The sequence below is a fragment of the Rhinatrema bivittatum genome, chromosome 9 (assembly GCF_901001135.1).
Source record: "Rhinatrema bivittatum chromosome 9, aRhiBiv1.1, whole genome shotgun sequence".
Lineage (NCBI taxonomy): Eukaryota > Metazoa > Chordata > Amphibia > Gymnophiona > Rhinatrematidae > Rhinatrema > Rhinatrema bivittatum.
Window position 1 is genome coordinate 89,593,409 of NC_042623.1, and position 16,673 is coordinate 89,610,081.

At 41.2% G+C, this 16,673-nt stretch overlaps 1 protein-coding gene across 7 annotated transcripts in view; it reads right to left on the bottom strand.

Moving 5' to 3' along the window:
- The window catches only part of MET (MET proto-oncogene, receptor tyrosine kinase), a 253,667-nt gene that overhangs the window by 95,564 nt on the left and 141,430 nt on the right, over nucleotides 1-16,673 (bottom strand). For all 7 annotated transcript variants that reach the window (XR_003858556.1, XM_029615254.1, XM_029615253.1 and 4 more), the window contains one exon: nucleotides 2,902-3,062. Coding sequence is in view for 6 of the 7 variants with exons in the window: in XM_029615254.1 (XP_029471114.1) it covers nucleotides 2,902-3,062 (161 nt within the window). In the remaining variant the exon portion in view is untranslated. The remainder of the gene's footprint in view (nucleotides 1-2,901; nucleotides 3,063-16,673) is intronic.

Sequence of the window (16,673 nt, forward strand, 5' to 3'; positions counted from 1 at the left end):
CACGCGCAGGGGGGGTTTGGGATATCTTACATGCTTCCATTCCCTTTGGAAAATCTACCCCAAAATGAATAAACAAATGCATTAAAACATACCAGTGATGAAATATTAATTTTAATGAAAACTTGCAAAATCAGTTAAAATAAATAAGCCTTGAGCTTCTTCCTGAGCAGTTTTTAATCTTCAATAGCACGAAGCTCATAAGACATTCTAAAGAGTTGGCCCAGCACCGGAAAATGCATGGTGACAAGTAGACTATAAATGCATCTCTAACTGAAGGCACCCTTAGGCAGTGGTTCTCAACCAGTGCGTCAGGACACTCTGGTGTGTGTCACCAAATATTTGACATAGCAAGCCTATGCTTTCTGTAACAGCCACATGTGCTTGCTGCTTGAGGAGAGTGCAGAGTAAGGAACTGGTACTTCAAATTCCTCATTGCTCCCTGATGCTGCTTTTCCCTCAACTCCGGCAATCACTGCCACCACCAATCCAAGCCAGGAATGCTGCAGGCATGCTGTAACCTGCCGCATCATCTCGTCGCACCTCTCTCTCTCTCTCTCTCTCCCCCCCCCCCCCCCCTTGCTTGTTGGAGTTTCTGGTTTTCTCCGTATGCTTGTTTATAATTTATGGTCTTTTATTCTGTATTAGATAAGTGTCAGTCTGCATACTGCATGTTTGACAGAGGTGAGGGATTCTCCTAACTAGGATGTAGATTCTGTGTAGGAATCCACAGTAGTCTGGCTTGCTTTGTTTTTCCAATAGTAAGTGTACTGTGCTCTATATTTGCAGTCTTGCTTTTTCATAGGTCAGGTTGTTGCTGTTCAATTCCTGGGTGTTAGTACTCTTATGGTATAGCTGGTATGCTACATAATTTCTAAATATCTTTTTAGTAGGTTTTCATGTTATTTAACAAAGTGGCTGGCAGGGAAGGGATTTTGAAGTACTATTACTGAGGGGGTATCAGAATTTGAATATATTTTTTGTATGGTGAGTTGAAAGGGGACATTTCCTAACTCTGCTCTGCATAAACTCCAGAAGAGGTCAGAACTTTCTGAGGTTGACAATGAAATGCACGAGGGTTTGTCTGAATTGAAAAACAGTGTGCTGCCTATGCAGATCAGTCCGGGATTTTTCACTGATGCAATAAGATTTTTTTTCACAAAAATTTTAATAACATTTAATAATGATATTTTATGAGCAGTTATTGAAATTAAAGAATGTTATGTTTCTCCTACATAATTTTCAACAATAAAATAATATCTAGGATTTTTTTTTTTTTTAGTATAGCTGTTAAATGTAGTGTGCAATGGGTCACACACATGAGCATCATCTGTCAGGTGGTGTCATGATGGAAAAATGGTTGAGAACCACTGCCCTTAGGAACAGTTTATCTGGGACATATGTATTAATCAAGTCCATTAAATAGGAGGGGGCCATCTTCATGGATCACTTTGAAAATTAGGGTAAAAACCTTGAATTTAATATGCTGCACAACTGGCAGCCAATGCCGCTGTCTAAGAATAGGTGTAATGTAGTCGCTAGTTGAGCAAGAAATGGTAAGTCAAGCCGCAGCATTCTGTATGGTCTGAAAAGCCTGCAACAAGCACTTTGGCCATTCTTCCAGTTTTTTCAAGTCCCCTTACCTCTTTACAGATTTTTGTATAATCTGCAGACAAGCATATTTTCCCCTCAGGTTCCCCAGCAATGTTGCTAATAAAGATATTGAAAACAGGTCCCAGTACTAAGACCTGGGATACCTACTGGTCACTTTGGGGTAGATTTTTTAAAAAAGCGTGTTCGCGTACGTTTGTTTGCGCACCAGGCGCAAACAAACGTACGCTGGATTTTATAAGATACGCGTGTAGCCGGGCGTATCTTCTAAAATCCTGGATCGGCGCGCGCAAGGCTGCCGATTTTGGGCAGCCGGCACGCGCCAAGCTGCGCAGCCTGTCTCCGTTCCCTCCGAGGCCGCTCCGGAATCGGAGCGGCCTCGGAGGGAACTTTCTTTCGCCCTCCCCTCACCTTCCCCTCCCTTCCCCTACCTAACCCACCCCCCCGGCCCTATCTAAACCCCCCCCACCTTTATCCACGGATTTACGCCTCCCGGAGTGCATAATGTTAAAGCAACTAAATTTGAATCTTTCAACCGGCTGGTGACCCACAGATGTTCGTCAAAAAAATAATACTTAGCCACAAAGTGGTCAGACAGATAATGGTTTATAAATTTATTAATAATAAAAAATGCTTTTTGGAGTGTGGGGGATAGACATGAGACAATAGATGATTACAAACTTTTTTAAGCTCACAGGCTGATTACTGCCTGCGGCCCATTGCGGGCGAGAGACAGTGGATTAAGATATTCTCCGTGAGCAAAAGCCTATGATATTGTCTCTAGTCTAGTTTTTGATATATGGTATTGGTAAATAGTCTAAATACTATTTCCCTCTCTAGAGTGTTACACTTTGTTGTGTGATTAATACATATATTGAATGAACCGACCTCACCCAACTTGCATTCGGCAGGAAATGAAAGCAATAGATACGTAAGGTCTTAAAATGGATTCATCACATTAAAACGGAGATAAAAATACTGATGCTCATATTTAAATTTTAATTCTTGAGGATTTTGTAAAAACAATGTCATTTGCCAATGGAATATTATCACATCATTCATGAACCTCTGAGAAGCAAAAATAACAGTATGCTTCCTTGGAACTGCCTCCATGCTTTTATAAAGCAAATCAGCTGAGGAAGATCAGACCATTGGTGATTATACATTCAGAAATGAAACACTGATGTCCTGTGGGGCATATTCCCATGGAGAGCTGAGGGTCACTTAATTCTACTGTGCACTTTTATCATTCAGAAAAGACACATTTCACTTAGTACACTGTAGGAGTCTTACTTATTTCTATTGCTGGTTCTTCCTTCCACTCGGCAAGATTTTTCTCCAACACGGACTACTGTTTTTTTGGCATCTAAAATATTGTTTTTGCTGAGTGCAAAATCCCAGCCACATATTGTTAGTCTTGTTCCACCTTCCAAAGGACCAGTAGTTGGAAGAACCTACATATATATAAAGATATAAAAAAAGCAAAAGTCTGCTCATTTATACAAAAAGAACTAAAAGTTAAACCATATGTTCACTCTGATTCCAAGCAATTGGATTGGCTGGAACATAGAGAATTAATCAATCATCGAAAAATCCCTTATTTCAAACTGAACTCTTGGCGTTCTCATGGGGATATTCTATAAAAACATGTCAAAGCTAAGGGCAGTTTAACTAGTATGGAGTAAATGTGAATGCCATTTGAAACTGTAGCATTCAGATAATTTGAATCAAATCAAGAAATATTGAGAATCAAGTTGCATACATCCCAACTATTTGCAGCTCTACTCAAAGCTCCTGTTTGGATGTCCTTCCCCCGGTTCTGATAGAGAAGAGTTAATATTGCTAAGAATAAATTTATTCCTTAGTTCTCGCTTTATCACTACATGGCCCTTAATCCAACTCATCAAATAATTTGAATAGGATTTTCAAATATACAGAATCTGTAAATATTCACATAGGTCCAAAGCCAGCTGAGTAAGCCCAGGTTTTTCAAACACAAAACAAAACAAAAACTTTACTATAAAATTTATACTGATTATATGAGCACAGAACTCATGATTTAAATAAATTCAATTAATATATTTGCAGATTCGAAGAAGGACACCTGAGCTTCACCTGTCCTCAATTGTAGTTCCCCCACCCCCTGAAAAAACAGTAGAGCATTTACTGCCTTGCTTGGATTAAAGGCCTAAGATGTGACTCAACACCTCCAGACAAGATCTTAATTACCAATAAATGTCCTGTCCATTTGGGCTTACTTCACATATATGTTTTATGAACTCTGGGAGGAACAAAGGCCTTGCCGGGTAAGGCATACATTTCCTGATATTTTACTCTGCGGAGTTCTAGTAGCTGTATTATCCTGGGGAATACTAATTTCTGTAGTTTAAGATTCCTCTTATTGGACCAAAATAAGACTTCTCAAAGAGTGTTGTAACACATGAGCTTTCAAGATCATAGATCGCTTCAGCTGCAACTGTAAAACTGAAGGAAGCATTTATATATGGCAATTGCTATTGGTTGGGAGTTTGCACAGTAGTTTTATCCACATCCTATAAATGTATGCCAAGGAGTCTAACCTTCTTCTAAAACATGTTTCCTATTGAGAAGAATAATTACGCTTTTGAAAAAGACCAAGAGATTGTATAATTGCAGAAATACACAACTACAGATTGATTTTTTCATTTTTAATTTAAACAATGTAGATTCATCTGGGCATTACATAAACCTGCTACTAATTACACAAGTTTTACTGCAGCTGCGTGCATATGGTTGGAATTACCATCCTTTCTATAAGACTCCCCCTGGATTGTGATAGTGACATTTTGCTATCGCAAGGCAAGAGGGTCCCGGCCATGTGGTAGCAGCTGAGAATGGCGTGACCCCCATTTCAGACTTTGTCGGTATGCTTATGGTAAAGGGGCCCATCTGAGTCACAGAAGCAGACAGTGGACAAACCTCCTCCCCCCGACTTTTCTTTGTTCATTACAGTGGTGCACAAAGGGTTTGCCCAGCTATAGAAGCATGGGAACGGGCTGCCCCTGCTCTACCACTGTTATGAGAGAACATAAACTAAATTTTATTGAAACAAAAAACATAACTTGCCATACTGTAATGACAACATATACCTGGATGGATCCTCTGAATTTGCCACGGGCTCTGGTATTGACGCTTCGCTTTTTAGAGACTCCCTTATGGCTGCAGCCATGACCCTACAAAGCCTGGTCAGATGCCTTTTGTTCGCTTGAAATAAGCAAACCAACCCCACATTGAAAAGGTGACTGCCACTGGCAATGGACAGATTGAGAATTCTGTCTCCCTCTGGGCACTCTCGGTGCTCTTTTCCTCACCCCCTTCCTATAAGGCTGGACAACAGGGAGCAGGTGGTCTATGGCACACTCCCATAGTTTCCAGGCAGATTCTGAGGCAAAAATGTGAATATTCTTAAAGCAAACTGACAAAAGTTTCCATGTTTTATTGTACATTATAAAAATAAAGTACTTTTCCAACTTTCCTGGTGTCGGTATCATTTCTTTTCATTTACTGGGTGAGGAAAAGGGATCTAAAGTATAGGGAAGGATAGGGAGAGGAGGACAGGCGTCAGAGAATGAGATGAGGAGCAGGTGAAAGGACTGTGAGAAGGAAAGAGGGCTGGGGAGGGGGAGATGTAGAAGATCGAGGATGGGGGAGGGCAGTTCTGGGCATGGGGAATGGGAGAAGGTGTTAAGGAGTGGGTTCTCAGATCTAGGGAGAAGGGCGAGGCAGGAAAAAAAGGGAGGTTCCAGGGTCTGGGGTGATAGAATTCAAGATTAAGGAAGAGAGGATCTAATTTATGGTGGGGTAGTAGGGGAAGGAGGCAAGCATCCCTACCATGCTCAGGTCCTGTTCCTTCTTGCATCCCCTCGCTAACCTCCCACTCAGTCTGATACACATACGTGCACCAATCCTCTCTCCCTCACACACCTACACCCCTCGGCTGATCCCTTCTCATCCCCCAGCCTCTGTTGCTACTCCCCAATGATCCCTCACCCAGCCCCTCCTAACCTCTCCAAAATGTTTCCTCTTTGCTCTATCTATTCCAGGATTACCGGTATATCCTCCCCTCCTTTTTGCTGCTTGCTGCCTGGGAGGGGAGGGGAAGCAGAGGGGCTGTTCACTGCTGAATGAGATTCAGTTCTGCTGGAAGACAGCAAATCTTCAGCCAGCCTTTTGCCCCCAGTTTTTTGCTGTTTTAGGTACAAACGTAGTGCGCCTATTGTCAAATCTAAGCAGCCTGACCATTGGACCTGTACAAACCAGGGCAATCTACAGACAGCAACTTATAGACTATGACACAACTGCTTCTGTTAAGAATATATTCTGAGACCCATTTATTCATTTATTTCAAAGACCTTTCAATTGTTCCTCTATTTTCTGCACACTGCCAGACCAGCCTCATGTTATGGCACCAGCCAATCTTCATTTTGGGAAAAACCTCAACAATATGGGCAAGGTCCATTTACATCTTCTGCAACAAAGCTATTCTGTGAGTAGAGACCAATTCTCCATTTGTAAATATCAGGTCCACTATAGCTCCTTGACTCGTAGCCTCCATGACCATAAGTGCTCTCCTTAGTCAAATGGTCATGGAACCTATGAAGGAGAGCCATACCACACCTGGGACTTACGAATGGAGACAGTGTCTTTAATGCCCATGTAGATGCCCACTTATCCACAAGTGATTATCAGATAGTCATGACACCAGATGCTCTTGGGTGCTGGATTTCCTTTTTTATCTGCCCAAGCTGTGACCAACCTGACTGTAAAGCATTTAAAGTGAGTGCCAGCAACTCACTTTAAATGGGTCCTGAGCTGTCCTAAATGATAGATTACTTAAGATAGTAATGACGGCAGAAAAAGACCAAAATGGTCCATCTAGTCTGCCCAGCAAGCTTCCCAAGATGCATCACAGTACCATCTCCCCAAGTAGGGATAGTAGAAAGACTAGGGGGCACTCCATGAAGTTAGTATGGGGCACATTTAAAACTAATCGGAGAAAGTTCTTTTTTACTCAACGCACAATTAAACTCTGGAATTTGTTGCCAGCGAATGTGGTTAGTGCAGTTAGTATAGCTGAGTTTAAAAAAGGATTGGATAAGTTCTTGGAGGAGAAGTCCATTACCTGCTATTAAGTTCACTTAGAGAATAGCCACTGCCATTAGCAATGGTTACATGGAATGGACTTAGTTTTTGGGTACTTGCCAGGTTCTTATGGCCTGGATTGGCCACTGTTGGAAACAGGATGCTGGGCTTGATGGACCCTTGGTCTGACCCAGTATGGCATTTTCTTATGTTCTTATGTTCTTACTGGGTGAATTTGGACATAGAGATTTTTGATTGTAACCTTTACCGTCATGTTTTTGGAGTTGAATATTATATGCTTATTAGTGAGCCTATCGTCCCATATGTGCAGTGCCAGAAGAATGGGGAGTAACTCTAGCAATCTGATACCTTTTGTAACCACAGAGGAGTGCTAAGAAGGGGGGCTATGCCACTGCATACCATACAACCTTGAAATACAGCTGAAAATTAATCCCCTCAGAAGCACTGGTGAATAATTCAAAATCACTATGAAATAAAGGGTCTCTTGCCACATAGCCCTTCTACTAAATGAAGTGCAGAATGTACTTCAGATCAAGAGATCGCCACGAATTGACCTGGACAACCTAATGAAATATTGCTTTTTGTAAACCCCCTCAGTGACCAGAAAGAGCTGACATAGAAAAATCCTACCTGCTCTGTAAGTGAAATTCGACCGACAAATTAATGATTAAACCTAATGAAGCATAGCATTCTTGACTGTTAGAAACTGACTTACTTTTCCTCATAATTTAGTTACTTTATTAGCTGGGAGTTTTGACATCATAAGCAAAGCCACCCTTCGGCCAGCTCGCTGGTTCACTGATATTACTGTGTGCACTACCATGCGGTAGGACCTGGGTTTGACTCCCAGTGCCTGTCATCTGCTCTCTAGGTTGGCCAGGGCTAGGGATGTCCTGTTTTATTTATTTATTTTTTAATTATACAGTAATATAGGCTTTTGATGAGATGATGCTTTAAATATAACAGCGTATTTACTCTTGGCATTACTGGACCAAATGAAAGGCCACAAAAATACAAAAACATGGATTACGCTGTGTTAAAAAAAAAGCATTTAAGAAAGATGGCAATACAGCGTTAAAAATTCCATAATCAGGTGTGTTTATTTAGTTGTTAGTGAATTTGCATGACCGTTATTACATGCTTAACCGTGTTTGAACTAGAAGTAAACAATTCTAAGTTATAAAAAGCTGCATCCAAGTAACCTATTGACAATCCACAAAGGAAATGCTTTTATATATATTGTGCTATTAAATACAACAATGGTGGGAAAAAGTGCAGCAACAGAGTAGAATTGTACAAAAATCGGCACAGGTCTTCAGCACAACACTGCCGGCAGAAGTCTAAATGGCATTTGTTTAAAAGTTTGAATGGGCTTTTAACAATAGTTCTGAAACACACAATCATGGCAGTCACTACCATATAAATAAGGAAGACAAGACGTTGCCTGCACCTCTGACAAAACCCCTCCCTTCCCCCCCATGTGATCTGTGTTTAGTTTTCTCGTGACAATATGTTTTGCCCACGGCTGCCCCTTTATTTATTATATCACACAGCTGATTGCTAGGCTGCTTTAAGCTCAGTACTGCATAATTCCACAAATTGGAATTATAGTAAACAGTACAAATACAGTACCATGGCAATAAAATCAACAAGCAGCCATATACAGATTAACAACTTGCAAAGAGATCTACCTCTGCAATCCCTAGCTGGAAGAAATCCTGTGGCAGAAATAAGTTTACTGAAAGAAGCCAGTATAGGAAACCACGGCAACATAATACTGGGTAACATATTTCATTTGAAGAACTTTATTGGCAATCTGAAGCACTAAGAGTTTAAAAGTAAGTCTAAATAAAAAGATAAACGTCATACTGGCTCAGACAAATGACCAATCGAGCCTAAAATCCTGTCTCTGAAAGCAGCCAAAATGAGTCGCTTGGAAGAAGTACGCAACAAAATCTAGTGGGATGATCTAGTCCTTGTTTATTTTACATTTAGCTCACACCTTTTTCATTGGTAGCTCAAGGTGAGTTGCATTCCTGTACTGTAAGTATTTCCCTGTATTTAGAGGACTTGTAATCTAAGGGCCTGATTCACTAAGGCTTTTTTCCCATTCTTCGTCTGTGGGCATATAGGTTAGACTAGGAGGCCTATTTACTAAAGGTTTGCTCCCTAAAATATTCCTCTATGGGAAAAATGCTTTGTAAAAGAGAGTCCCGAGTTTGTGCCTGAGGCAATGGAAGGCAAAGTGAGTTGCCCCTTGTCCAAGATCAAGAGAAGCATCAGTTGATTTGAAGCCCGACTTTCCTGGTTCTCAGTTTATGGCTCTAACCACTAGGCTACTCCTCCATTCACTCCCAGCTCCTGGTAGGCTTGTATGTTACAGTACCCTTAGAATGGGGACATAAATATCACACCCAATGCCTGATTTTATAAAAGGTTTTATCTACTTTTGTGCCAATGAGGAAATCTCTTAGAAATCAGGCCCATAGGTTTGACATACTATGACTTGACGCAGACTTTAATAGTACAGGTGTTATAGGAATACCTTAAAGAGGACAACTTTCAAAATCATTTGCAAACGTAAATGGTGATTTACTTGAATAAACTGACTGTCTAAAAATTTCACTCCCAAAATTCACTTAAAAGTGACTGAGGAACAGAAGGAGGGCTCCCTTGTCCTTGTAGCATCTCTTAGCAAAGCCACTCTAGCGCCCACCCCTGCCAACCATGACTAAGTGATTGGACTGCTCTTTCTGGGGATGATGTGCTGCTGATGCAGGATGTGAAGGAGTTCAGACAGCAGCAAATGAGACTTTAGAAGTTGGCTTCTTGGAATTGTATTTGACTTGAGTACTCAGCATTTACCCAATAAGTCCAGAGGAAGGAAGACAGCATCAGACAGGGCACGTCTGTAGTTGATAGTACCCCTATTCAGGTCAGCTTGAGCGTTCCCGACTAGGGTCCCTATACCTGCAGAAGTTTACTTTGTTTGTGGACAGTAAGATTGTCATTTTAAGACTCCAGTGACTACTAAAAAAGACATTCTCTTGGTTGATGTCTGGAAAGTAGTCACTAGGTCTGAAAATATCTTGATTAACTCTGTTTCTCAGTTTTGTTCTGCACTAAAGCCAAGATAGGAGGCTTGGTGATTTAGAAGATTAGACCAGCAGAATAGGCTCTTAAATGTCATCTCTGTAGAGTGCTAGAATGGCCCACATAAAACAGTTTGGCTGTGCATTATAAATTAGAAGCTTTAGAAAATGCAACCAGGGTTAAAAAATTGCACCCAGTGGCGTACCTAAAGAATTTGGCACCCGGGGTGGACACCTCCTTTGGCATCCCTCCCAAAGTTCACGTCTCCGTTTTTCCCCCAGTGATCTCCAGTTCCCCTCTCCCTCACATAGGCAACCTCTCTCTCCTGCACACACTTTCACACACACCCCTACATTCGGACTCCCTCCATTTGTCTCTTCCTCACACATACACACCCCCACTCACATAGGCTCCCTCTCTCTTATACACACACACACACACACACATATACACCCTCATATAAACTCCCTCTCTCTATTGCACACACCCCTCCCCCCTCACATAGGCTCATAAGAACATAAGAAATTACCATACTGGGTCAGACCAAGGGTCCATCAAGCCCAGCATCCTGTATCCAACAGTGGCCAAATCAGGCTTCAAGAACCTGGCAAGTACCCAAACACCAAGAAGATCCCATGCTTCTGATCCCAGTAGTAGTAGAGGCCATTCCCTAAGTCAATTTGATTAATAGCAGTTAATGACCTTCTTCTCCAAGAACTTATCAAAACTTTTTTTAAACACAGCTACACTAACTGCATTAACCACATCCTCTGGCAACATATTCCAGAGCTTAATAGTGTGTTGAGTGAAAAAGAATTTTCTCCGATTAGTTTTAAATGTGATACTTGCTAAACTTCATGGAGTGCCCCCTAGTCCTTCTATTATCTGAGAGTCAATAACCGATTCACATCTACCCATTCTACACCTCTAAAGCCCTCTATCATATCCCCCCTCAGCCATCTCTTCTCCAAGCTTAACAGCCCTAACCTCTTTAGCCTTTCCTCATAGGAGAGCTGTTCCATCCCCTTTCTCATTTTGGTCGCCCTTCTCTGTACCTTCTCCAGTGCAACTATATCTTTTTTGAGATGAGGTGACCAGAACTGTCTGTCAAACAGGCACTCACACAGACTCCTTTTCTCTCTTGCACACTCATACACCCCTATATATAGCCTCTCTCTTTCACTCACACCCCTTCACATGGGCTCCCTCTCACACATAAATGGGCTCCACTTGCAGCCACTGGGGCCGCCTTCATATTCAGCCATGAGTGTGATGGGCTCCACTTGCTGTCTGCCGGCGCCTCTCTCTTCACTGCATTCAGGGACTTGTAATTTTTCTTTTCTTAAAGCATGCATAGATAAATCAGAATTACAAATCCCTGCATGCAATGGGATAAAACCAGGACTGGATCAACCTGGCTTGAAAATCTGGAGCCAGTTGGCAACCCTATTTGTGGTGTGTAGTGAGAATGTGGAAGAAGGAGCATTGGATATTATTTTAACTATGAACAGACTTGATATGTTATTGATTCATTTTTTTCCAGACATTTGATATGCTGCCTTTTTCTGAAATTAGTTTCGAACTAGATTACAATTAAATAAGGATGACTAATAGGAATACAAGAGACATTTGTTCAAGGGTCATTGCAGTTCTATTGAGTCAGTCTCAGGCATAGTGGGGAAAGGCCTGAATGAACAGCAATGCCTTTGCTTTCTTCCAGAAGGTGAAGTAGGATGAAAGCAAGGTAAAGCAGTAAAGGTACCTCATTCCAGACTTTGAGTGTGTAACAACTTGAAGGCCCAAAGTCTCGTGTTGACTAGTTTTGTAGATGTTAGAGGAGGGGAAAGTGAGAAGGGCATTTTGGGAAGATCAGAGTTTTATGGTTGGGGTATAAGGGGTAAAAAGACAGAAGTATTCAAGAACCTGCTTATTTACACATATAAAGACAAAGCAAAGAGTTTTGAATTTAATCATGGGTTCTATCGAGAGCCAATGCAGAATCGGCGATATAAGAACATGCCATACTGGGTCAGACCAAGTGTCCATCAAGCCCAGCATCCTGTTTCCAACAGTGGCCAATCCAGGCCAAAAGAACCTGGCAAGTACCTAAAAACTAAGTCTATTCCATGATACCATTGCTAGTAATAGCAGTGGCTATTTTCTAAGTCAACTCAATTAATAGCAGGTAATGGACTTCTCCGAGATATAGGTGTTATATGGTCCATTGCTTTGGCTCCAGCAAGATTCTGGCTGCAGTGTTTTGCAAGAGCTTGAGGCTTTCCATACTGTACTGGGAGATGCTGTTCAGAAAAGAGTTACAATGGTCAATCAATGTTGGTGATAAGTACACTGATTATGGTAGCTAGGTTGTGTTGATCAAGATAATACTAGAGTTGGCAGATCTAGCAGAGATATATGAAAGAAGCTCTTACTACCTTTGAGATATGGGAAACCCTCGTGAGATTTCTGTTGAGTTGAACTCCAAGGTTTTGTACCATTTCTTTCAGAAGAAGTGAAGTTCCTGACTGTGAAGGTAGAGAAAATAGGGGATGACTTAGCCAGAGGAGTTCGGATCTAGAGGAGTTTAGTTTAAGTTTGTGGTTGCTCAGCCAATGGGCTACTGCAGTTAAACAGTTATTCAAATTAGCAATGGAAGAGGCTTGATCAGATCCAATTTTGACACAGAATTGGATGTCATCTGCAAACAGGTGGCATTCAATATTGAAAGACTGGATAAGGTTGCAGATTGGTCAAATGTATATAGGGGTGGTTGGGTGGTTCTCCTGCCCCAAATCACCTGGATAGTAGAGTGCAAATATGAAGCATATTTTGTTGGTACATTGGTTGATATGGTTGTAAGGTATTTCTTGGCATGCCCCTTTCCTGCATGACTTATTTAGAAATGGTTTAGGTACTTTTTTTTTTTCTATGATTGGTTTTGTTCAAGGGTGGGTGTGAGTTCAGCTGGTGTGAATGAATACTAAAGTAAAGGTTACCCCATTAAGACCTTGAGATGGCAGTGCCCAGTAATCCAATTTTGGGTTAAATCACAGCGGAAGGTTAGTATGCAGTTACTTGCGGCTGGAGGACAGCAGGCAGATAGGCAAAGAGATAGAAGGTAATGGTAATAAATTGCTCCCAAAGCTGTGCACGAAGAGGCACACACAGGGGCATGCCCTTTGGCAGAACCCTTCAGGTGGACCCTTCTGTCAGTGGGCCTGATGCCAAAGCAGCCCTAAAGGGGCTTTTCAGTGCAAGTGGGGCAGTACAAGGGAGGAGCCGGCCATCCCTCTCTCCTGCCCTGACAATATGGTGGCAGCAGGGGGAAGTGGGACCCTAGCGAGTGTTGAAGGGGGTTGCCCCCTCCTCATCTCTACTCCTCCCGCCACTGTTTCTAGCCTGCGGCCGCATGGTCTTCTGGCCCTAAGGAGCCTTTTGGTGCAGGTGGGGGCAATCTGAGGGAGAAGCCGGCCATCCCTCTCTTGCCCCATTAATCTACTGGCAGTAGGAGGAGGGAGAAGGGGGCCCATGCCAGCATTCATGGGATCTCTCTTCCTTATCTCTGCTGCTGCCGTTGTTCCTGGCCTGCGGCTGCAAGGTCTTCTGGCCTTATAGCAGCTTTCTGGTGAAAAGTCAGCTTTATTGGAATCTACACAGGATGAGATCACTACTAGGGTTACTCTGCTTGGTCTTTTGCTCCAAAATGGACAAAAACTTGTTTCTTTGGCTATATTTCAAGTTGAAATATATTCCTTTTTTTGTGGTGAAAAGGTAAAGATGTTCCCTGATGTGGTACAGGCTACTCCAACATAGGAGGAAGTTTTTATTGAGGAGAAGGCTCGAGTTCTTGTGCTCTGTTCATCTTCTTTTTTATATTTCCATGCAAATGCTTGGACATTTTTCAATATACCTGTTTTGACCCTTTATAGCTGGAAATTTTTGAATGATAAAAGTTTCTTGATTGTATTTTTTTCTTATTATGGGTATTTGCAGGATAGGGGTTATGATAAAACAACCTCATGACTAGTTTTGAGGTGAATGGAAATTTCTTATGTTTCTTGTCCCTCCCTCAAATAAGTGGGCTACACACAATCTTGCACTATGGGGTTTCTATGATTGATTTGTTTTTGCCTTTTGAATTATTTTTCAAATTCTTGAATTGTGTTTTCTAATGTTTACATGTAAATCTTTATAATGGTGAATAAAAAAAAAAAGCGTGAAAAGAAAGGAAACCAGGAAATCTACGAATACAAACAAGCAGAAAGTTCAAAAAATAAAATATTTGAAGAGCAGCGTCAGAATCTGTAGATATTATTCTTCTTGAAGGACTAGTATTTTTGAAAACAGCAATTGAAATATTAAAGGGAGATTTATAAAGCTTTTTCAATGACTAAAAAAAAGTTATAGAAACAAAAATAAAATTTATTATTCATACCCTGCCATTTTGTTATTCATATTCTATTTATTGCAGACTAAACAGTGCAGATTTTGTTTCTGTACAATGAACTGATAGAAAGTGAGAAAATAATTATTTTTCATCTCCCCCCCAAAATATTAAACCTTACAGTAAGCAGAACAAAATAAGCTGCCTTAATACCTTAAGGCACAATTCAGATAAGCTAATGACAGTACATCCTTTCCAAACTTATTATAAAATAGTTTTATTAAACAGCAGAAGGCTATAAACTCAGGGCTGAAGTACCTTAAACTATTCAGATGAATCAGTTTGCTATGATAAACTCCTTGCGATACTGACAGCAACCAATACGGATTATTAACCAGCTTGATAAATTGACGTTCTGCTAGAGACTGACTCAGCAGTCTGACGGTGCATCATGTTATAAATGCAGGCCTAGAAAACCTATCTAAGCTTCAGGCTTCAAGCTTTACTCAACACGCCTTCTGATTTGTAGCTTTTTAAACCTTCTAGGACTTGAAAATGTAATAAAAGGAATTCATACGTAATATTCATAAGCAATAACACAGCTGCTTCTATGAACTCCAGAAAGAGCACAATCAAATTATCCTCGCTTGTGGAATTTAGCAGGGAGAGAGAGTAAATAGATTTTTCCTCTCTGGAAAAGTAATGAGAGGATTTAAACACTTAAAAATAAGCCCAATGCTTCTTGGCAGATGAAAGATTTACTCCAGATGCTCAATAATATTCTCAGATGATATTCTTTTGTCTTGAGTGTTTCTGCTCCTTATAGCAGAAGAATTCCTAGCTTTCTCGCCATAAACCCCAGATATTGGGGGACTGATTGATAGTGGGGCAGATAGGGTAGGTGTGGAGTTGTCTATTGCGTAAATGTGAACAGGTGTCAAAACACTTGTATCAAATATTTTTTTCATCTTTTTTTTTTATAGTTCACAACTAAAGCAAAAACAGCATTGAGAGGTCAATATTGCATTTCAAGTATTTTTTATGGTCTCTTTAAGAAGTTGAAAATGTTTATTGAATAAATAAAAAAAATAATTGCAATTATATTGATTTATCAGGCTACAAAACTGGAGAGGCAAGTTGAAAAAAAGATAAAGGAAGTTACACCTTTAAAGGTGAAGTATTTGGTGTACTTATGCTTTTATTTATTTAAGAAATTTACAGACTACCTATCTTCCATTCTAGGCAGGTAATAAAAACATTCATAAAATGTCAGAAACTCAACATAAAACTTTACTCTTCTAATTACATTAAGCTCAACATCCAAGCATTGAGATGTCAAATACAATGTAAATGTTGTATAGTTTAAATGCATTAAACCTGAAACACTGATCATGAAGATTTTTTTTGTTTTCTTATTTCCTCTAAAAGACTTATCCAGGAGGTCACGTCTGACTATTTCACACACAGTACACCACAACTGAGGAAAATTCATGGAGCTCCGTTTTCAAAAAGCGAGAACTTAAGTCCCTGGCCAAGTTATGAACTTGGTCTTCTGTGCCCTTGTTTGTGTGTTTTGCTAACAGTTGAAACCTGAGCCTACAGTCAGCTTGATGAATTTTTCTAGCAACCACAGCTAAACAAAATCAGAAAGTGATTAGCCTGGCACTGCCCTGCTCGATCCTGGAGTCAGGTCCCTCTGCTCCCCAGGTTGGCTAGGGATGTTGTAGAGGCAGCGCTCACAATCTCCCTCTTCCAGGGCAAAAGGAGCTGGGCATGCGCTCTGCCTATGAGCCATGGGGGAGGTGGTCTGCAGCCCAGACCTGCAGGCCCATCCCTGAGGACTCAGGGGTTCAAAAGAAATGCTGGCACACCTGGAAGGTATTCCCAGTATTTAAATGGCTGGGAGGCCAAGGCACAGCCTGTGATCCCAGGGGAAGACGAGTGAGAGTTTCTCCCTATGTACGCTAACGTGAAGCCTTGTATTGAACTCTGTTGTCTCTCCAGCATTCTTTTTTTTTGTCTATGAGAGAAACTCCCGTGAACTGACGTAGCCCATATGTTTGAACTGGAATTGAGTTTTACCCAAACTGTGACTGTAACCTGTTTTAAGCTGTACCTGTTGTGCATAAGTCAGGAATGTTCTGTTATTTCCAGTACGTTTGCACTGCAGAGGCCCTCAACCTGATAGGAAGTTCAGGTTATCACTCAAGGGTGTAAGGTCTATGGGGAGTCTTCATCCCTTGGCCCTGGTCTAAAGCTCTAGTAGAGAGCTACCTGAGAGAATAGCTAGTATTGTTGGTCTTTAGGTATTTGTGGGCAGAGTTATGACTAAGCATGCTGATCCACCCTGCCTACAAAGCTGCCTTTAAGTTATAACCAGCAGTTCCCTGCTGCCACAGCGTTGTTTGTTTGCAGAGGAGAGGGGGTCTGAGCTGGGTCATGCTGG